The following is a 24,667-nucleotide window of genomic DNA, read 5'->3' on the forward strand; positions in this document are numbered from 1 at the left end:
GATGTACTATTTTCGAACCGAATATAGAATTTAAAGTAGTCTAATTAACCGGACTCCGCTCCCATAACAGTCAAGTCCGAATTTTAGGACAATCTTATTCATAGAACCCCGTTCTTTGAACTGCCAGATTCTTAAGATTTCCAACGCTCGAATCATAGAATCCCGTCCTTTGAACTGCCAGACTCCTAGATCTCCAACGCTCGCTCATTCATAGAATCCCGCTCTTTGAGCTGCCAGATTCTAAGTTTTACAATGCTCGAATTATAGAATCCCGCTCTTTGAGCTGCCAGATTCTTATATTTCCAACGCTCGAATCATAGAATCTCGTTCTTTGAACTGCCAGACTTCTAGATCCAACGCTCGAAAATTTGAGATCTATAGAATTAACCCAGTCCCAGACTCGTTAAAACTTAGATCATTCGAATCACGCGCCCCTGCTTTTGAAACAGACAGACACGTTTCGCTCCAATGGTGTTCCGGGTGAAGCCCTGCCGAACACAAATGGCGCCCTTTACCATTTATCTTAACCGGTCTGGTTCGAACTCAGATATCAGGAAACACAAATTTTTAGCTCCAACATATATTCACAGTTTTAAACTATCTAATAATACTTTAGTAATTTAATCAGACACTTACGGACTCTGAGATTCAATTTCATACTCAATACGCTAAATAATAAATGCAGCTAATATATACAGAGAACATCTGTTTACCTTAAGTAGGCGCGCGCCTTGTACTGAGTACAAAAGATCCTCAGAATCTCCGGTCTCAGCTCAAACAGCTGAATCAATTTTGCTGCTATTTCAGGTCTCTTGAACCATCCTCTGCTACCATTTGTTAGGATAAATCTTTTAGTTCAAAAGGTCCTGAAGAAAGCAGTCGGGAAGTCCAGAAAGTACTCTTTAAAACACTTTATTAAGTGTAAAAATGATCTGTGAATATATATCAGAGCTAAGCCGACTGACGCTCCTTTCTCCTGCAGTATAGAAACACAACCACGTAAGAAAGAGGGCGGCGTCTAAGCCCGCCATTCTTTTAAACTAGTCTAGGCTCCTCCTCCGCCGCTGCTGTTGGAGCCAATGAAATGTGCTAAAAAACCCAGGGCTCCGCCTCCCCCCCTTCGGTAGGAGTCAGGGAGGACCTCTGCCAAGAGATCATGGCAGCCGCCATTTTGAAAGACCATGCGGCATGAATGTCGTAAAACTTGGAAAATGCCGTAAAACTTCCCATATTGAATTTATGTTTAATAATGATGTTTAATAATGTTGTTATGTTCCAAAAATCCTAACATTTGTAATGTTAATTACCTAGCAAAATTATTCCTCATCTGTAAACCTCAACTGTTGAAGTATAAATGCTTGCATGAAAATAACTCCTTGACTAAAGGTGACTTTTCTTACACCGCATTTTGGCCAGGATGCTGTAATTATAAAATATTGTATGTTTGTATCTATTTTCAACACTTTACTGTGAGAGCTACTTGACATTCTCTTGCAAAATGTTTGTGCTCATGTTTTTTTTCTTCAGGCTTTCACATCAAAATAAGTAAGATTTTAAATGAAACAAAACTAGTGAACTTGTCTAATTTGTAAAACAGTAAAACTGTCTTTAAATTCTCTGTCTGTATGTCCGTCTGTCTGCTGCAGTTTGCCCCCCTCCCCCTTCATTAAACATGACAAATGTCAGTAAACAGCTGGACAAGGCTTTGAAATCACGTATTTCATGACTCATGAGTACAAAACGTGTAGGCTATGCGTTACGCATGGATGCTCTTTGTATGAAACACTGTCATTACCTGTCTGTCTGATGCTGCGGGTCAGAGGAGAAGTGTGTAGCAGCGGTTTGGCCTGGCGCTCAGCACTGCATGAGTGCTAACCGGAGGAGGAGGAGGGAGGGGCAAGCTTGTGCGTGCCGCGGATCAGGGGTGCCTTTCCCGAACAACCACGGAGGTTAGCATTGAACTACCATAGTACGATGCATCGTTAAACTAACAAACATCCGAATTACGACCGTTTCCCGAAACTGTCGTAACATGTTGGTACAACAGTAGTTCGAACCACGTTGGTTTAAACCACCGTTGTCTGAACTACAATGTTTCCCGACGAGTTCGCTTTGATTTCCACAGCGAGAAACGTGGAGAAACTCACAAAGTTTGTAATTTTAGACCAAAATATGAGCGCTGTGACCGAAATAACGTCACTATTATTTAATCTAATAATATATATTCATATCACCGCCACCACCACCAACAAAAACATTCATAGAAATGACAATATTATTGAAATAAGCGTAAAAATAATTAATACTAATATATTATAATTATTATAAGTAAAATAATTCGAATTATATACAAATCTTCTTCTTAAAGGGGGAAAAAAAAACCAGAGGAACTAGCTATTTTAGTACATTTAAATTCCTATCTCCATATCAGTCCGTTGTGGCTCAAGAGGATAAACTGCTGAAGGCATTGTAATGTGTTTTTGGGAGTGGGGGGTTCGAATCCCATGAAAAGAATCTTTATTTCTTTCTTTTATCTTTTTCATAATGGCAGTGAAATATCTAATTGATGAACAATTGATTTATTAATCCTTGGTACCAAGAAAATAATGTTTAAAAAATATTATCTTAGTTCTAAATCTTAGTTCCCGTGGATTATACCAACAACAAACAATTAATATGTTTTTACTAGTGCACATAGTATTTTCATAGATAGATAGATAGATAGATAGATAGATAGATAGATAGATAGATAGATAGATAGATAGATAGATAGATAGATAGATAGATAGATAGATAGATAGATAGATAGATAGATATACAAAGTATAAATTATAAAGTGTACCGTGCAAAGAGGTGTGTATGTGCCTGTCTGTGCATACATGTGCACTCCCACATACGTACATAGATATACACGTGCCACAATTCTGTTACATTTAGAGTTATGTTCCTTCTCTGTTTCACAAAAGTTGTGTGCAGTGGGTGATTATGATTGTCCATAATAAAAAAAAAGTGATTAGAGTAATGAGCCTCTACCAAATAGCTGAGGTGATCACAAAAATGATGAACTTTTAAGGGTATTTTTTCAGCTGCAGGCTGTAATTTTACATATAGGTTTCTTGAAACAATCTACCCAATATTTTCCAGTTGAACATATGTCAAACAAGAAGTATGGCCCAAACAAGATTATTTAAATACAGCTTATTTTCATCCAGTTATTAAGACTCAAAGTAAGATCAGCCAAATGGTTGAGCAGACCATTAGGGGTTTAAATAACTGTAAAGCTTTCAATGTTGTCTCTTCTGATTTGTTTGTAGTAAAATAACACTTTTCACCACTTCAACACTTTTTCCTACGCCTAAAAGTAAACACATTTCCACATAAACTATAAATTTAAAGGGTAAATGTTATGTTCACCTTTTTTATGCTTTGTTTAGTTCTTTTACCTTTGGTTAAGTCATGTAATAATTAAGCAATGTGGAGCAATGCATGCAGGCCAAGAAAGACATCACCAATTAGTAGAAACTATGTTTGGCCTATAACCCCAATCCACCCTCTCACACACCCTTTAGAAGTACTTAAGTATATTCATACACATGCATATGCATGCTAATGTACATATAGTTATGGCTATATTGGCCCAATCCAATGTGCAATACTTGTCACTTATCACCTTATATTTAAGATTTAATCTATATTTAATCTGTACCATATACTGTATACTTGGAACTGCACCTTCTTGCACTTTCTAATTCCATTCCATTGTTTATTTACACTCAATCCATCCTCATTATCAATAACTGCTCTGTAGCTATGCAGTATATGTAAAACTCAGGTTACATTCAATCAAATTTTTTATAGTGTGTATTTGATTTGATGTACAATGCTACTGGGACTCTTTCCCAGGATTTTTCTTCAGGATCAATAAAGTGTCTGTCTGTCTGTCATCCATCCATCCATCCATCCATCTATCCCACAGCTTTTCCCTTCACTATTCATTTTGTAATTTTACATATAATAATTCTCACTTATGTTACAACCGTTTCATTCATTCATTCATTCATTCATTCACTCATTCACTCATTCCTGTATGAATACATTATGTACAGATGATGGTTTCTACCAAATATCACAGTCACGAATGGGAAAACAACATCCACATCCTTTCCCATACATTTAATATACAGTGCTCAGCATAAATGAGTACACCCCAACAGATTTGTCAGAAAACCTTTAGTTTCTTTACAGAATCAACATTTTCTATGGGGTACTATACTACAGAATACTCCTACAAATGTGGGCCATTGATTGCAAACAAGATTTGTTCATTTGTACACACAAAAATGTTATTTTCTCAACAAATTCATTCAAGCCCATGTTGCAAAAATGAGTACACCCCAATGAAAGTCTTAGGAGTTTAGACTACAAAATTCTAATTAACATGAATTTAACCACATGTGAGTCTAATTATTCATTAAACAGGTGTCCAGCAGACAGTTGAAAGTTAAAAGGGCGTTACTTAACAAAGAAAACCCCATCCCATTTCATGCTGTCAGCAGTGGCACCACATGGAAGAGAAATGTCACAAGACCTGAGAAAGAAAATTGTTTCTTTACACAAGAAAGGTGAAGGCTACAAGAAGATCGGCAAAGCTTTACTGATCAGTCAGAATACTGTAGCAAAAGTGATACAAAAATTTAACAAAGATGGAACTGCAACCATCTTACAGAGACGTCCAGGCCATCCACGGATGTTAACACCCAAACAGGAGCGTCTTCTGATGAGAAGGGTTGAAGAAAATCGGCATGCAAGTTCACTGCAGTTAGCTAAAGAGGTAAAAAGCCAAACTGGGGTGACTTTTTCCCGTGACACAGTACAGCGTACACTGCAGAAGAATGGCATGCATGGGTATCATCCACGAAGGAAGCCTCTCCTGAAGCCCATGCACAAAAAAGCCCGCCTAGAATTTGCCAGGGCCCATGCTGAAAAAGATGAAGACTACTGGGACTCTATACTCTGGAGTGATGAGACCAAGATAAATGTTTTTGGAACTGATGGCTTCCAAACTGTATGGCGTCGCAAAGGTGAGGAGTACAAAGAAGAATGCATGGTGCCTACAGTGAAACATGGTGGTGGCAGTGTCCTTATGTGGGACTGCATGAGTGCTGCTGGTGTTGGGGAGCTGCATTTCATCGATGGTATCATGAATTCACAGATGTGCTGCTCTATATTGAAGGACAAGATGCTACCATCACTTCATGCCCTTGGTTGTCATGCACTTTTCCAACATGACAATGATCCAAAACACACATCTAAGGCCACTGTTGCATTTCTGAAGAAGAACAGGGTGTAAGTGAATCAGTATGTCTCCTGATCTGAACCCAATCAAACACCTATGGGGAATTCTGAAGACACAGGTTGAGCATCACTCTCCATCCAGCATAGAGGCTCTAAAAGAGGTCGTTCTTGAAGAATTGAAAAAGATAGACGTTGCAATTTGTCGCCAACTTGTTCATTCCATGATTAGAAGACTTAATGCTGTCCATAAAAATCATAGTGGTCATATAAAATACTAGATGTAGTACTTTTTGATGTGGGGTGTATTCATTTTTGCATCAACTCATTTGAGTAAAACTGAATATTTTGTAATCTAAGTTATATTATTAACCTTACTTTTATGTTATGGGTTAAAGAAATGTTCTATGAAACTCAGTCTTGTCAAAATTTAGAAAATTGTTCCTGTGTTCAGTGAGATATTGATTAAAATCTTACTTTTCAAAGGGGGTGTACTCATTTATGCTGAGCACTGTATATATGTAAATAATTATTCGACAAATACAACTATATTTACATTAATACATTAAGAAGTCCATTAAGAACTACATTATTAAACATTTTACATTGTAAATGTTCGTACACCAAGATTACCGTCCAAAATTACCGTCCTTTAACGGCGTCCTACGTCAGCGATGATGTAGTCACCAGGAACTACGATTCTAACCACACATCTACAGGTGTAGTTGGAACTACACAACTTTACCACAGTATTTACGAACGTTCGTTGGAACCATGCTTTTGAGAAACACCTGTGTTGCCTTACGATGTTTTGAACTATGCAACTTACCAAGGTAGTTACAACAGTAGTTCGAACTACGGTTTCGGGAAACACTTGCATCGCAACTATTTAGCAACTATGCTTTTGGGAAATGCACCCCAGATCGGGGCAGAATTCTCACAAGAACTCAAATAAATGCCCGTCAGATATCAAAACACTTTTGCGGGGAATTTTTATTTTTAAATATTGATGAATGTAGAAAAAAATTGGACTCCAGCAGAAAGGGCACTTTTCTCATCCAGGGCAAATGGGCAGGTGCTTGAGCACCACTAGGGGTCTATCTGTGCACATGCCTGGAGATCATATTAGTACAGTTCTAATTAACATATTATGCTTTGTTGTGGTCACTGTTAAGAATTCAAAATTTGCAGATGTCTTGTAGCCGATAATATATACTTGCTGCTTAACTGATAACTGGTGAGATTGTAGCATCCCATTAAAATATAAGAAGATTATTCTGTAAGTCTTTTTTTTTTTACATGCAGTAACACTTTCTTTTTCTTTGGGTTGAGACTGTTAAGGCCTTTGGATTAAATTATGGGCTTTCTTCCTTGGTTTGCTTATGTATCTGCCATACATTTGAAACTGGGAATGTTCAAGGTTTTATTTTATTTTAATAATCAGATTTCACAGATGTTTTCTTCTGTTTAATGTTAATAATACCAGCTAACTGATAATGTAATTGTTTTTACATTGGAGCACAGTTGCTGGCGTAACAGTAACCATTATATCACACCTCTTATTTAATAAATAATTAAAGTAGAATATTAGCACATAGAAAGCACTTTCAGACATGAAATGTAATGTCATTTTAAAAGCTTTTTTGTAAGAATGTAGACTTTAAATCAGTACATGTTAATAGACATAATTTTAAAAAAGAACAAGAAAACACATTGGTGCAAAACCATGTATCTAAATATGATTTATCTGGCTCATATCGCAGTACATACAGTGTACACTGTACACCTAATTGTTGTTTTTTATTTACTGATATGTAACCATGTAACTAAAATGAACTGGTATGAGATTAAGACTTCTGAAAAATAAGTGTAAAAAAAAAAGTAATAAAGCATCAAACTGTGCACATTACACTGCAGCTTTTAATTTGTATGTGATGCTGTTTTTTTGTAGGCATTTAAATTTTGTAGATCAAAATGTCACAAACAAATCAAGAAGAAGTGCAAGAAAGACCAGATGGACTAAAGCATTCAGAAAAGCTGCCAGCAAAGAACTGACTGTGGTATGTTGTTGTCGGCCAAGTATTGAGACCAAAAAATAAATACATTTTGGTTCTAACAGGTTTTAGCAGATTTGTGTTTTGGGACTGTTGTTTTACTTAAACTAGAGTAATGAAATGTTTACTATGAAAGCACTTCTGTAAGTCGCTCTGGATAAGAGCATCTGCTAAATGCCGAAAATGTAAATTCAATTATTGCTTAAAAAATAAAACAAATTAAAATGAAAATAATACAAAATTCATAACATGTGTTTGCAGGATAACTCACTGGAGTTTGAAAAGTGTAGAAATGTTCAAGTCAAATACCAGAGACAGTTATGGAACAAGACAGGTAACTATATAATGTTTAAGAACTTGTACTTGTACACTGTGTTAAGATAAAGATAAATGTTAATGAAACTGCTTGTTTTGCCCTCTGCAGTGGAGGCCATGAAGAAGGTAGAGGCCATCAAACAGAAACGACAGGCTCGTTTCATCATGAACAGGTGTGACTTTTCATTGTGGCTTTATTGTCTGAAGTTATTACATTATTAGTGTGTTAGTGAAGCAAAACAAGAAAAAACAAGATTTATTTATTGAAGGGCACATTAGGTATATTATGGTGTATTTTAAACACTGCATGTTTAACTTTTAACTTTAACTCTGGATGTCTGATATAATATTAAGCATATTAGTTCTGAAAAGACATTCTACTGTACTTACCAGGGGGTAAAGTGCGCTATCCACCCTGTTAATAGTAATAATATACCATAATAATTACTTGCCAGTTTTGACATTATATTAGCAAAGATGCTAAAAGCCCAGAAGACTTTTCAGCATCACAGACACGTTTTAATTTGCATTATTAAGTAAATTAAGTGCTTAGTAATGTACTTAACCAAACATATACTGTAATACCAACTGTAAATTTGTGTGGATGTCATTACCAGGTTGGCATAGTTGTCAAATGTAGCCCATCATTAGCATAGCAGTCTTTAGGTTCGATGTTTTAACCTTTTTAAACAGACTTTAGTTGAAGGGCCATTTAACCTGACTGTGTTAAACACATTAGTGTGGGGCAGAATGATTTTGCTATGGCTGGGTATTAACAAAACACAAATAACAGCAGTACATATTCAGAACACTATTATAAATTAACAATTATACAAAAATGATAATTCTGTGTGTTTTTAATATTCAAATCATTTGTACTGAAACAATTCTAAATTGAAGCCTTAGAGGCCTTCCTGGAATGTACCTGTTGTGTTGTCATGTATTTACTTGTTTTCCTTTATTGCAGGACAAGCCAAACAGCTGGAGGAGAAGATGGTACAAAAACTGGTAGAAGACGTGGAAAGGGATGATTAAATGTTTTACTGGCAGTTGACTTTTCTCAAAAAAACACCTTTTAGTCCTAAATAAAACCCAAGAGTGAGTATTCCTAAACCTGCATCTGTGCAGCTTGTTTATGGGAATCTGGACAATGTGAAAATGTGTATTTAATTGCTGAAGCAAATCTGAAGGTTTGCCTCGATGCACCACTCGGTTATATTTAGTGCCAGAAAACTGTTTAGCTTTCATTAACTGTTAGCTACAATATTTGTTTATGCAGGGCCCTGTACTGTTGCTCTGCCCTTTTGAGGCATCTTATAAATCCTGTTAAATCTGTTTAAACATAATCTTTGTAATAAAATACCATTTGGTGTGTATGTTTAATGTTATTGGCGTTCCTTTATGCATTTGAATACAGTATAATAACACTGAATAGTGATATAAGAACAAATCTTTATTTTTAAGTTAAATATTAAGCGTAAGCTTATGGACTGATTATTAAAACTTGTTACCAGCCATTAGCTATTTAAACTGTCATTTGCATAAGTTGGTCATAATAAAAGTGAAAGTAAGTGTTGGCACCACACTTTGCTGTAAATAAAATAATAAAGTTGCTTAATACCAACAATGAAAGCATGACACAGAGTATATTTTGTATTAGCATATTTTAATCTTAATTAATTCATTTTAAAAGTGGCATTACAAAATATAAATGTAAACTGTATTTTGTACAGTAGTCGGTAACCATTTAATATTCATAAAACAGGCTGTTTTAAAAAGGCAGATGAACGGCCACGTGATAATGTTAATTTTAGCCGTTATGGCTTTTTACTTTTTAAAACACAGAGCAAAAGGCAGAAATACAAAACAATCCAGTTTAAGCCGGCCCTCAGGAACTTTTCACTGTACACCACTCGCACTCCCTCCTGCACTGTAGAAATGTTGTGCTTCAAGAGCAGGTACTGAAGATGCTGCACAGCTCCACTGTCCTGGGATTCTGGGTCAATCCTTGTCCCAGGTTATTTCGTACTGCTTGTATGAAGTTTGACATCTTTCTTTGTCCATGAGGATTTCAATCCAGATACTCTTAAAGTTTTAGTTTTTTTACTGCTCAGAAATGTCTGAGCGGCTGGATTGGCTATGTTAATTTACCTCTGAGTGTAAATAAATGAATTGGTAAATTTATTTTGACCTGTAAAGGACTTTCATCCTTTTAAGGTGCGTTTGTCTTGCTCCCAGTTTTTTACAGTTATAGATAAATCAGTGATAATTATGATTAAAAAAAGCATAGGTACACCAGTAGTTTAAACTTTGAAAGTATTAAGATTGAGAGGTGACAGCCCACAGCATTGGTTTTATCCACACAGCACAAATTTTTACCAGCCAAAGTTTCACCTGATGAAACTAATAAACAGTTTAAAGATTAAACCAAAAATTAAGGTAGCTTTACTAAAAGTTACACACAATGAACCTTCTATTTAAACCACACTGTGCAATGCAATGCAATAATATCTTAACTACAAAAATTGTGTTTAAAAATGTTTAGGTCCTTTTTCCTAAAATGTGTGCCTGATTACCCAGTCTGTGCTTGGCCTCCAGACTCTATAGAGCTCCTGTAAAAGTTGTACTTTACTTTCCTCAGTAGCATTGTGAGCTCCATAGGTTTTGCGAAGGAAATGCTGGACCAGAAATGGCTGAGAATATTTCTGAAGATAAAACATTTCTCTACTGAGCAGCAGTGTGTCCAGAAAACCTGACACCACATCAAAGAAGTTATCCAGCAGATCAAACTCTCTCAGGATTCGCAGCAGAATCGGGCAGTCAAATCGTTTACAGTTGTGACCCACCAGGATTGGCCTATTGACGGTACTAAGAAATGATATGAATGACTTCAGAGCCTCTTTGATTGGGACAGTTTTCACTGGTTGTCCGTGTAGAAGCAGCTTTTGACCCTGTGTGGTCAAGCCTGTAACTTTAGAGGCTCCGTAATCTATGGGGCAGCGAGGAAACAGGTAGGCGTTAAAGACTCTCTTCCCACAGATAGCTGACAGCTGGCATATATCACATGAAGAGGTGTCTGCAAAGAAATGCACATTTAGAGAACTATTTCTTTCATACAGCCTATTGCATCATAATTTTGTATACTCTGCATTTAAAACTATATAAAATATGCAAACCCTATTTTTGAGTAAGTTTGTTAATTTGTTCAAACCTTTAATTAAATGACATACATACGAATAGATTTCCAATGTTTTTACTGAGCAACTTATATTTTGCAAATACAAACATATTTAGAATTTGATGCCTTAAACACACAAGATAAGACAGTGATGTTGACCACGTGATATTGTCAATAAAATAAAGGTTTAAGAGAAGGAACAAAATACGTATTTTTTTTATTGCTTTTGTTTCAACCAAAAATATCCCAACTTTCAGAACATGTTTTTTTTATTATTATTATTATTAATGATTCTGTCTAAATATGACATCTAAGGTGTAATATGTCTTCTTAATGGAAGAGATTTCCTTTAGTTCAATTTTTGCAGAAGTTATACATGTACTAGTCACATTATAAAGTGCCTGGAAAACTATGAAAATTTGATAACCAGCACTTTATTCAATTCCCAGTTGGAGCTGTCCAGGTCCTTTCTGTATGGAGTTTGCAAGTTCTCGCCTGTCTGCGTGGGTTTTCTCCAGGAGCTCCCATTTCCACCCACAGTCATGGCTGGATTACTGACCGGGCCAGTGGGGCCAGCGCCCTGGCCCAAAACATTTTGCGATGCCTATCAACATTTATGATACAATATATTTTTATTTCCGAGGGCCCTCCATTTTAAGGATCCTCTGACTATTAGGGACTTTGACCCCAGGGCCTCTTGGGGGCCCTAGCCATGCTTTTTGGGCCCCTAGCCATGCTTTTGGGCCCTAGCCATGCTTTTGGTGGCCCTAGCCATGCTTTTGGGCCCCTTATGAAAATGGATGAGGCGTTGTGGCACTGCTCTGACTTCGACTTCTGGCTATTAGGGGTTCTAGGAAAGAGGGGGGCATATTTTTAGAGGGCCCTGGTTATGAGAGCCCCTACCAGGGGGCCCTAGAGAAGAGCAGGGCATACCATTAGAGGGCCCTTGATCACGAGGGCCCCTGCTATGGGGCCCTTGACTTCCATAGAAGTCGTTTACCATGGCTCCTTGACTTTCTAGGGACCTACAAATTGCCAGGCAAGCTACCATATTTCATAACAGACGTTTTGTTGCAAATATGCGATTCAACTCTTTGCCCAGGGGCCCAGACTATCCTTAATCCGTCCTTGCCCACAGTCCAAAGACATGCAGTCAGGCTAACTAGAGATACAAGATTGTCTGTAACAGTGTTTGGCACTGAACCTGAACTGATGAATCATAACCTGTAACTACCATGTCCTTTCATGAATGTTGGACAAGAAAGCTGGGTTCGCAGTTTTAATTTTTAAATAAGTAAATAATCCAGCTAACATTTAAAATGTGATCACTGATCAAAAAAACATAAGATGAAATAGACACTTAAAACAGAAAAGACTGAGACCGCCCGCACTACCAATTGTAGTAAACATGTAATAAAACAGATTCCATAATCATTTGAAAAGAAACAAATAGAAATGGATGTAAAGTTGACATACTAAGTCCTGTAGTTTCCAGATCAAAAAACACCAGTCTGTCTTCATCTTTGCGATGAGTAACACCTGCAAACAAGGCACACAGCTCTTCCTCCATATTCCAGTTTTACACAAAAGTAATTCTCTAAGTTCAGCTGATAGTGTTTATACAGGCTGTCATTTACACAAGCATAAGTTTCAGTTATTCCGATAGTCTAAAGCTACAGGACATGCAATAGAGCTCAAATCTAATCAGAATAACAGTAAATGAATGAAAATACCAGTGGTGACATCAGCACTAGTAGTCAGAGAGGTCCTGGGTTCCACTCCCAGGTGGAGCAGTCTGGGTCCTTTCTGTGTGGAGTTTGCATGTTCTCCCCTTGTCCTCAGAGAGCTCTGGTTACCTCCCACAGCCCAAGACATGCAAGTTAGGTGAATTGGAGCTACTAAATTGCCTGTGATTATGTTTGACATTGAACTTGAACTAATGAATCATATGTAACATAACATGTAACTACCTGTCCTGTCATGAATGTAACCAAAGTGTTAAACATAAAATGTAAAATCCTTATAAACAAACAAACTAATTAAAAATGATTATCATTATACACTATATGGCCATAAGTAAGTGCACACCTGACCATGAACTTGTCTATTATTCTATTTCAAAACCATTGGCTTTGAATGGTCTTTGTTGCTCACCCACCCAGTCCATGGCTATAACAGCAATCACTTATTAGGAGCTGTGGCATGGTTCAAGCCCAGCTACCGCCAAGTTGCCACTGTTAGACCCTGTAGCAAGGCTTTTGACCCTTATTTGCTTGAATTGTATTCAGTCATAATAATAAGTTGCTTTGGATAAAAGAGTCTGCTAAATGCGGTAAATGTATTATGAAAGTTGCCACAAGATTTTAGTGTCTGTGGGAATGTGTATTTAAAATAGCAATTGTACTGGCCGCTCAGGTGGCGCAGCGGTAAAAAGACGCGCTGCAACCAGCTTTGCTTCACTGGTTCGAAGCTGAGTGGCTGTATGAGCAACGATTGGCCGGTTGCTCATATGGGGGGATGGGACAAAGTACCGGATGTGGGTCTGTCAGAATGCGATTACGTTCTCTGCCAGCTGATTAGAGGCGCCTGCACAAGAGATGAGGGAGGGTGCCCTTAGGGTGTATCTCTCTGCATGCAACGCTAGGTGGCGCCAAAACTCATCAATGTGTGGGTGGCAAAGATGCATCCGGCTGCTGCTCATGTTTCGGAGGGGATATGGGTTAGCTTCGATCTCCTCTGTCAGAGCAGGGTTCGGCATAGACAGAGAGGAAGCACGATGCAAATTGAACAATTGGATGCTCAATCTAAAGGGGGAGAAAAAGGGGAAAAATTAAAAAAAAAAAAAAAAAAGCAATTGAATCAAAGTTCAACCCTTCCTCCATATTCCAGGAAAACAAAAGTAATTAAGTTCAGCTGACAGTGTTTATACAGGCTGACTAAGGTTTTACTAACCTCGCCCAAACCAGAATAACAGGGGCGGTTCGTTCCTTAGGGCGATTGGGCGATGCACTTCCAAAGGGCGAAATGGAAGAAAATTTTCTATCACAGCTGTGACTGTTCTGGACAGTCTGTCTTGCCTCTGAATATCGTAGTCCAATCAGCGTCGAGTTGAGAGTGTCCCTTTTGGGGCGACTTCAGTCTGACTGAAAATCGTCCGGATTGCTCTTATAGACTCTCATGTTAAGGCTCTTTTTTTTTAACTGAAGGCGCTGCAATAAAATCTGAATGGGTTCCGGGAGGGCTCGCACTTACGTGCTTGCGTCACACATAACCTGGTGTAGCGATCTCGTCACCATGACTACCATCACCTCAGTTCGGAGCAACTCCATCGTGTAATCAGGATAAATTAACAATTTAAGAATTAGGGCCACCCAGACCAAATTTAAACATCAAGTATCTACAAATGGGGGAAAATCATATAAGTTACAAGTAAATTACAAGTAAGTAATGTCATTTTTAAATTGTGAATTGTGATTGCACTTATTGTATCTCCCCAATTGTTTCATTGTACTTCTTTATTCATTGCACATCAGCCCTGATGCCAATCTTTATTCTGGATCTGCTGCACCTGAAATAAAATGCTATCTGATGAAGACTGAATTAAATTGTTAGTGTGAAGGCTTTACTTAATTTTATGATTAATGGTAAAGCTGGTCTCTCTCCATGTTCAAAGTTATTTGTGAGGGCAAACTGACAGATGACTTAAGATGTTAATTATTTAAGCTTTAATTTACCCATTGAACGGGTCACCTTGGCCATCATCGCAACAATTGTCCCCCGCTGAGAGATTTGGCAGGAGCCGCTACTGCAGAATAACACACACACACACTCTTTTTCTCTCTCTCTCTTTCTCTCTCTCTCACACACACACACACACACACACACACACACACACACACAGGTACGTGACTTCATCACATCCTTGTCATTATCTTTTATATTTTTTTTCTTTTTATTATTAGTCAAATGACACACACATCCAGCCAATGCATAAACACTACACATCAGTTATTACACACTACATAAAACAATGCAAAACTGTGCTTATAGCAGGACAAAAAATTCTGGAAATTTTTGTTTACATGAAAACAAATTTACTGATGTATTTACATATACTAGAGAACCAACAAAGAAATACAGTATATGAACTGCAATATCGGTCAGACCACAGGACCTCATCTACATCACAGAAATATTCTCACTAGCTAGACAACAGGAAAGAATCCTTTTGCATGCTGAATCCAGGCTTGAAAATAATCCACTCTTATGTTATCACATGCTGCATCCATTGACTGGACTAGATTTCTCTGGGTATAGGGGTCTCAGTCATAAACCTTCCACCCCCATGCTGAGAAGAATTCCTCAATCGGGTTAAGGAAGAAAGAGTATGCTGAAAGACACAGTTTATGAAACAGATATTGTTGATAAACCATGAAAACTCACAATGTCCCAAACGACAACGTACACAGGATGCTCCCTCAGCTCAGGATCCCTGTGCTCAAGTCCAAGCAAAGCATCTTGTAGACCATCCAGAAATGTTAGATGTTCTGTGTTGTAGGGCCCTAATGTAACCTGGTGATGCAGAACCCCATTGCTGTTGATGGCTGCACATACATTTACATTTACATTTTCAGCATTTAGCAGATGCTTTTATCCAAAGCGACTTACAGTATACAGTCTAAGCAACTGAGGGTTAAGGGCCCTGCTCGAGGGCCCAACAGTGGCAACCTGGCAGTGGTGGGGTTTGAACCTGCATCTTTCTGCTTACTAGTCCAGTACCTTAACTGCTAGGCTACGTGATCACATTGCCACCACAATGGACAGGCATTTCTATAATTGCATGTTGACCAGTTATGTTGAGACCTCTTCTCCACCTATTTGTGAGACTGAACCCAGCTTCATCCAAATATAAACATTAATGGGGCCTCTCCATGGGTTTCCGTTTAAATGTGACACATCATGATAGACCTCATGTCGGTGTATACATGTGCTGCTTTACATACAATACAGTATTTGATACGACTTCTCTTGTTCTTGGTCATCCTCATCTTCCTCCTCGCCCACCACCTCTGACACGCTCTCCTCTTCCTCTTCTATTGTTGCCTCCATTGCTAACGTTACAATACAGCTCAGAAATGCCACATGCATTTGAACTAACTTTTAACCTGTTTACCTACTGATTTTAACCTTATTTACTGATATGATACATACAGTATGTGCACAGTTTTTACCTGTAGTGTGTTAACGTGTACAATAGTGTGTTTGTTGTGTTTAATCTTTGTGGCATGTGTGTGTGTGCCATTTTTGCATCAAAGTCCACTATCATGCAAAATGTGTTTCTGACAGTGAGAATGTGTTTGGAGTTTTGCACAAAGGTTAAATCAGATATGAGAACTGTGTCAACCTAGGTTTAAGGTTTAAGGAAAATAGTTTTGTGAAAATAGTGATTAATTCAGTAAATGAGTTTTGGCAGTTGACAGATGTGTTCCAAAAATGGGGTTTAGTGTTTTAGCAATTCAGAAAAACTATAATAAATTAGGTCCCACCTTCAATCTTTCAAATTTACAAAAACAAAAAAAGAACAAGACTTTTGAATTACTGTAATTTTTTATTTAAAAGGACTTTAAAAAATGATTATCTGCCGCTCAGGTGGCGCAGCGGTAAAATACGCTAGCTTTTTATGTGTAATGAATCCAAATTTTATTAAAGCATACCCTAAACTCATCCGTAATTTTTTGTTTTTGTTTTATATCAGAATGCTACCTCAGATGTTTCTTTTACCTTATATATTTTTCAGATGTAATGCTGGATATAAATTATAAGTTGATTTTGGACCTTGTGTTTAGTCTGTGGTGGTAAATAAAAAAACAACATTAATTGAGTTTTTTAATGCATTTCTTTTATTGAAGATTATCTGAGCATGTTCTTCTGGTTGAAAGTCTTTCACTAGATCTCAAAGGTCTTTCCTATGAAACACAAAAATAACTATTAGTAAAACGTTATGCAGATGATTCATTGGGATAATAAGCAGGACAGGAAAAGGCTCAAGGAGATAACAGATAAATTTAGTCTCAACCAGCTTATACAAGGACCAACAAGAGTGACTAAATCTTCTCAAACAAAAATTGACTTAATGTTCACAAATAGACCAGAAAGAATAAGTAAATCTTCTAACTTGTTAACTGGCTTATCTGACCATAATATCATACTAATGGTGCGTAAATTAACCAAAAAACGGTTCAAAAACATAATTAAAATAAAACATTATCATCAGAGAATCCCCAAAAGTGAAATGTGTAATCTCGAATCTGCTTTAAAACAAATTGATTGGCTTAATATTTTGTCCTGTGAAGATATTGAGAACAACTGTGACATCTTTCTGGCAACTATTAACAAGGTAATGTCCTCCTTTGCTAGGTTGGTGCAGTCTAAACCTAGACAAAGGAGTACCTTGCCATGGCTTAACGATGCTCTTTTGCAACAAATGAAAGATCGAGATTCTGCACTAAAAAGAACACTGAAGTCAGGTTTGAGTACCGACAGGCTAATCTTTACCTCTCTTCGAAATAAGGTAGTAAGTAATATAAGAAAGGCTAAAGCTGAGTTCTTTATTAAGATAATTGATGATGCAAGGGGAAACGGAAAACTCATTTGGAAAAATCTTAATAAATTAACTGGAAGGAATGATAACCAGCGAATAAAGGAACATGAACTTAAAGTGAACGGTATCTTAACTCAGGATCATGAAATGATAGCAAATACCTTTAACAATTTCTTCATAAACTCAGTTGAACAACTGAGCAAGAATTATTCCACGCAGATTTCTTTACATACTCTTATTGATGATGCCAAACCCATTTTTAGAATAGCAGAAATATCTGAATCTACAGTATTAAACATTATGAGTTCGATAAGAGACTCTAAAGCAAAAGATGCTTATGGTTTGGACACAAGTTTTATAAAATCATATAAGGATATCTTGGTTAGCCCCATTGCTAATTTGATTAATCACTCAATTAAGCAAGGAGTTTTTCCAAGAGCATGGAAGTTGGCTGTTATAACACCCATTTTCAAGGCAGGTGATCAAACAGCTGTGGAAAACTACAGACCTATTAGTATCTTACCTGTGGTTTCCAAGGTGGCTGAAAAATGGGTGGTAGAGCAGCTGACTGCTCACTTGAACAAGGGTTATGCTCCTCTGCACCCGATGCAGTTTGGATTTCGTGCTAACCACTCAACAGAAACAGCTATTTGCTATTTTCTTGAAAGCGTAAAATCAAAACTAGATAAAGGTGGAGTAATTGGAGCGGTATTCCTGGATTTAAAGCGGGCGTTTGACACTGTAAACCATGAGGTACTTTTGTCTAAATTATCTAATTTTAACTTTTCTATTGATGCTATTAAATGGATGAATTCATATTTATCAAATAGGACACAAAGTGTATGTATTGGGAAAACTCAGTCAACATATTTAAATTGTAATACAGGTGTCCCACAAGGGTCAGTATTAGGCCCTATTCTGTTTAGCCTGTACATTAATGACCTGCCATCGGTCTGTTCATCTGCCAACATACAGATGTATGCTGATGATACCGTTATTTATGTACATGCTAAAAATAAACAGCAAGCTGCAAGTGAGCTAACTGCAGCCATGATCCCTGTATCTAATTGGTTAACTAATTCATGCTTACACTTGAATGTAAATAAAACTGTTTGTATGTTTTTCTCGCAAAAACTGACAGAAACGTTTCAAGATGATGTTCTGGTCAGAGGAGAAAAGCTCAAAGTAGTGTCTGATACTAAATATCTTGGAATCATCTTAGACTCAAACATGTCATTTAAAAAGCATGTTAAAAAGGTAACAAATACTGTTAAACTGAACTTAGCTAATTTTAGACACATACGACCATATCTAACAGCTGCTACAGCCAAACTCTTCATGCACGCAATGATTTTTTCTCATATATCGTACTGCTTTACAAGTTGGTCACAAACAAGCTCTACAACCTTAAAACCTATTGAGTCTCTTTATAAACAGGCACTAAAGGTATTAGACCGGAAGCCCAATAGCTATCATCACTGTCATATTGTACAAAAGCATAATTTATTTAGTTTTGATAACTTCAAACATTTTGCAGATGCTTGTCTCATTTTCAAGATTTTAAATGGGCTTGCTCCTCCTCCCTTGAATCAGTTTATAGCACAAAAAGATAGTAGAGGTAGTAGGATAACAAGAGCAATTACTAGAGGGGACTGTATTGTACAATACAGACAAAGTAAATTTGGGCAAGCAGTCTTCTCAGTTCGAGCCACTCAATACTGGAACAGCTTACCAATCGAGTTAAGAGCGAGCACAAATTATCAGACTGTTAAATATAAATTGAAGACATGGCTGAAAGCAAATCAAACCTGTTATCATTGATAATCACATATATTATTATCTACTGTTTGTGATGTTATATGTATGTACGTTTATGTGTATATATGTGTGTATTTTAATAGCTTCTTCTGTGTATAATGCTTTACTGAGCTATTGACACTGCTTCCAACCCTACAACAATAACCTGCCTAGGGACTACAGATGGAAATTAGCTTTATAGCTAACTCTGGTACATTTACATTGATGTGGAAACAAAAATGTTGATTAATGTACATTGTCCCTGTTAAATAAATAAATAAATAAATAAAAATAAATAAATGATAGTAAAAGCTGCATCTCAGTAAGAAATATTTTTTTACTTACCAGCTCATCAGTGTTATGATTTTATGTTTTAAACTTACATGCTGTTCCATTACAACTCCTGAATTTAAAGGTTATTTTAAATGTGCTTTTTAGGGCGTGTTTGTCTTCGGCTTCTTGCTCTTCCTTATCAACCTCCGTGTGTTTTTCCATCTTTTTCCTGTTACCCTCCTTCTCCTCCATCTTCAATTTCTTTTTCAGCTCTTTCAGCTCAAGGAGAAGCTTTGATTTTTCAATCTTTATTTCCTAAATAATTAACATCTTAAGTCATCTGTCAGTTTGCCCTCACAAATAACTTTGAACATGGAGAGAGACCAGCTTTACCATTAATCATAAAATTAAGTAAAGCCTTCACACTAACAATTGCAACTGATGTGCAATGAATAAAGAAGTACAATGAAACAATTGGGGAGATACTATAAGTGCAATCACAATTCACAATTTAAAACTTACAGGGGTTGGACAAAATAACTGAAACACCTGTCATTTTAGTGTGGGAGGTTTCATGGCTAAATTGGACCAGTCTGGTGGCCAATCTTCATTAATTGCACATTGCACCAGTAAGAGCAGAGTGTGAAGGTTCAATTAGCAGGGTAAGAGCACAGTTTTGCTCAAAATATTGCAATGCACACAACATTATGGGTGACATACCAGAGTTCAAAAGAGGACAAATTGTTGGTGCACGTCTTGCTGGCGCATCTGTGACCAAGACAGCAAGTCTTTGTGATGTATCAAGAGCCACGGTATTCAGGGTAATGTCAGCATACCACCAAGAAGGACAAACCACATCCAACAGGATTAACTATGGACACAAGAGGAAGCTGTCTGAAAGGGATGTTCGGGTGCTAACCTGGATTGTATCCAAAAAACATAAAACCACGGCTGCCCAAATCACGGCAGAATTAAATGGGCACCTCAACTCTCCTGTTTCCACCAGAACTGTCCGTCGGGAGCTCCACAGGGTCAATATACACGGCCGGGCTGCTATAGCCAAACCTTTGGTCACTCGTGCCAATGCCAAACGTCGGTTTCAATGGTGCAAGGAGCGCAAATCTGTGGACAATGTGAAACATGTATTGTTCTCTGATGAGTCCACCTTTACTGTTTTCCCCACATCCGGGAGAGTTACGGTGTGGAGAAGCCCCAAAGAAGCGTACCACCCAGACTGTTGCATGCCCAGAGTGAAGCATGGGGGTGGATCAGTGATGGTTTGGGCTGCCATATCATGGCATTCCCTTGGCCCAATACTTGTGCTAGATGGGCGCGTCACTGCCAAGGACTACCGAACCTTCTGGAGGACCATGTGCATCCAATGGCGGTGCCGTGTATCAGGATGACAATGCACCAATACACACAGCAAGACTGGTGAAAGATTGGTTTGATGAACATGAAAGTGAAGTTGAACATCTCCCATGGCCTGCACAGTCACCAGATCTAAATATTATTGAGCCACTTTGGGGTGTTTTGGAGAAGCGAGTCAGGAAACGTTTTCCTCCACCAGCATCACGTAGTGACCTGGCCACTATCCTGCAAGAAGAATGGCTTAAAATCCCTCTGACCACTGTGCAGGACTTGTATATGTCATTTCCAAGACGAATTGACGCTGTATTGGCCGCAAAAGGAGGCCCTACACCATACTAATAAATTATTGTGGTCTAAAACCAGGTGTTTCAGTTATTTTGTCCAACCCCTGTACATTACTTATTTGTAGATACTTGCTTGATGTTTAAATTTGGTCTGGGTGGCCCTAATTCTTTAGTTGCTAATTTATCCTGATTACTACGACGACTTGACACCATGGAGTTGCTCCGAACTGAGGTGATGGTAGTCATGGTGACGAGATCGCTACACCAGGTTATGTGTGACGCAAGCACGTAAGTGCGAGCCCTCCCGGAACCCATTCAGATTGTATTGCAGCGCCTGCAGTTAAAAAAAAAAAGAGCCTTAATATGAGAGTCTATAAGAGCAATCCGGGGTGATTTTCAGTCAGACTGAAGTCGCAACGAAAGGGGAGGTACTGTACGGAACACAACTCGACGCTGATTGGATATTCAGAGGCAAAACAGACTGTCACAGCTAGTTTAACACTGGTTGAATGTGATAGAAAAATTTCTTCCATTTCGTCCTTTGGTGGTGCGTCGCCCGATCGCCCTAAGGAACGAGCCGCCCCTGGGGTCCAGTGTCACAAACACTGAGCGCAAGACAAAAATACCCACAGGACAAGGCGTATCAAAGTATCACACACTGATTTATTCACTCACTCACACATACAGGTGACATCTTTAAACCCGGAGAACAGCCTCGCAGACATGGAGCATTTCTTAAAATGTCCACTAGGTGGAGGTACAAACAGTGGCCACATTTCATGTCTATCACGTTGATCTTTTTGAATGAGGATCCCCCCACTCGTCCAATAAATAAAATTTAAATTTAAATTCCACACACCCAAAAAAACAAACACAACTTAAACACAAATAACAACAAATAGAACAAAAATTTTAAAATTTACAATTCAATTATAAGTTAACCAAAACTAAAATTAATACCAACTCATGCACTTTGAATGTTCTGAGGCTGCTTCTCCTGTTAGTTATGATTTGCCCAGTTTTAGAAAAAAACACACTGGACAAGTTTTTATAGACTGGTGCTCTATTCCTCCACCAGTCTATAGGGTCAGCCATACAGGGTACAAGCGGCTCTGCCAAAAACCCTTTCATTTCCAGCATAGCCTCAGTGTGAGGGTTTTGAATCCCTGGTCGTAGGCTTGTGACCCTCCCCTCAAAATCGGTTCAGGGCGGCACGGTGGCTAAGTGGGTAGCACTGTTGGGGCGGCACGGTGGTTAAGTGGGTAGCACTGTCGCCTCACAGCAAGAAGGTCCTGGGTTCGATCCCCAGGTGTGGCGGTCCAGGTCCTTTCTGTGTGGAGTTTGCATGTTCTCCCCGTGTCCACGTGGGTTTTCTCCGGGTGCTCCATTTGTCTCCACAGTCCAAAGGCATGCAAGAGAGGTGAATTGGAGATACTAAATTGTCCATGACTGTGTTTGATATAACCTAGTGTGAACCGATGAATCTTGTGTAATGAGTAACTAACGTTCCTGTTATGAATGTAACCAAAGTGTAAAACATGACGTTAAAATCCTAATAAACAAACAAACAATGCGTTCATTCACAAATGCAGGTCCGAAAGGGTGGCTTCTGCCAGTACGTGGACCTTTTCAATCTGTCCATTTTTTTGTTGTTGCTGTTTTTTTAATTTTCTATTTTTCCCACTTTTCCCCCCAATTTTCTCCCCTAGTTTAGTCGTGTCCAATTACCCTGATTGCATCCTCTATACTGATTCGACCCTTCACCGCGGACTGAGGACGCCTCTCAACTGACATACACCCCCTCCAGCACGTACAGTCAGTACAGACTGCATTTTTCACCTGCATGACTCGAGTTCATACACTGACAAGCACTGTGTATGGAGGGCCACACCCCCATCAGCATTATTCCTCAGCCCTGTGCAGGCGCCATCAGTCAGCCAGCAGGGGCCGCAGTTGCACCAGTTATGAGGACCTATGATCCGACTTTTTTACCCCTAACCCTGAACAACAGTCAATTGTTGTTCATGCAGCCACCCAGCCCAGTCGGAAGTCAGAGCTGAGATTCAATATGATGTATTTGAAACCCAAACTCTGGTGCGCTAGTGTACTTTACCGCTGCGCCACCTGAGCGGCTCCATACCGTTTTTTTTTTTTTCCAGTTAGTCTGGTCACTCGCCTTATGTACTTAGCAGCAGCATGGCTGGATTACTGACCGGGCCAGTGGGGCCAGCGCCCAGGTGCCCTTGAGGTCAGGGGGCCCCGGGGGAACCCTGGCCCAAAACATTTTGCAATGCCTATCAAAATGTATGATACAAATATATTTTTATTTCCGAGGGCCCTCCATTTTAAGGATCCTCTGACTATTAGGGACTTTGACCCCAGGGCCTCTTGGGGGCTCTAGCCATGCTTTTGGGCCCCTTATGAAAATGGATGAGGCGTTGTGGCACTGCTCTGACTTCGACTTCTGGCTATTAGGGGTCCTAGGAAAGAGGGGGGCATATTTTTAGAGGGCCCTGGTCATGAGAGCACCTACCAGGGGGCCCTAGAGAAGAGCAGGGCATACCATTAGAGGGCCCTTGATTACGAGGGCCCCTGCTATGGGGCCCTTGACTTCCATAGAAGTCGTTTACCATGGCTCCTTGACTTTCTAGGGACCTACAAATTGCCAGGCAAGCTACCATATTTCATAACAGACGTTTTGTTGCAAATACGCGATTCAGGCCCTTACTTAATGTTTCTGAATTTGTATTGTTTCAAAATTATTATGTTCAATTTCTCTTAAGCGCAGAGACACAAATGAATTTAGCAATTTTGCAATTATTTAAATTTAAGACAAGCAATTTGTCTGATGAATGCTATCTTTGACACCGATTAAATTGAGTGAATTTGAGTGAATTTGCTCAGGGGCCCAGACTATCCTTGAGCAGCAGCCAGTCAGAGGACTCATAGGATACGGGTTAATTGAGACCTCAGACTCATGATTCCTGATTCAGTACAAAGATTCAAATCATTAACCCGGGTGATTCATGAACCGCCCAGCTCTAGATCTACCAGCATGCACTGTGCACTGGTAGATCGCGATCGACTTATTGGGCACCCCTGCTCTCAGAGGTCACAAGAGCTAACAAGTGCAAACATGGAAAACTCATTTGCAAAATGGCAGGAATCTCAAGATACACAATCTGCTGCTGTATTCATCATGTAACCACTAGCGCTGATATTCTACCTTCTGCACCTTGTAATGAAAACACTTAAATGTTTTAAATGTTAAAAGTTGTAATTCATGCCTTGGAGCTCCAAATATCCTTTGTTTTTTCACGTCAATAGTGTGCAAATGTAGTCCTGGACTTAATACGTGTGATTTAAACACCCCTGCTGTATAGAATGTATATAATAGATATTTTAAAACCTGTTTTTCATTTGTAATGGGTGTAGGTGAAACACCTAAACTCGGGCGGCATGGTGGCTAAGTGGGTAGCACTGTCGCCTCACAGCAAGGTCC

General features: G+C 38.6%; 1 protein-coding gene across 1 annotated transcript; it reads right to left on the reverse strand.

Annotated features, from left to right (window-relative positions):
• Positions 1 to 10,216: 10,216 nt before the first annotated feature.
• LOC134321148 (protein PML-like) lies at positions 10,217 to 12,409 on the reverse strand. The gene is made up of 2 exons (XM_063002773.1): positions 12,316 to 12,409; positions 10,217 to 10,737 (listed from the first exon to the last, which is right to left on the reverse strand). Exons 1-2 carry the CDS (start codon positions 12,407 to 12,409, stop codon positions 10,217 to 10,219), a joined length of 615 nt encoding a protein of 204 aa, XP_062858843.1.
• Positions 12,410 to 24,667: the final 12,258 nt, after the last annotated feature.

This window comes from Trichomycterus rosablanca, chromosome 1 (genome assembly GCF_030014385.1).
Source record: "Trichomycterus rosablanca isolate fTriRos1 chromosome 1, fTriRos1.hap1, whole genome shotgun sequence".
Lineage (NCBI taxonomy): Eukaryota > Metazoa > Chordata > Actinopteri > Siluriformes > Trichomycteridae > Trichomycterus > Trichomycterus rosablanca.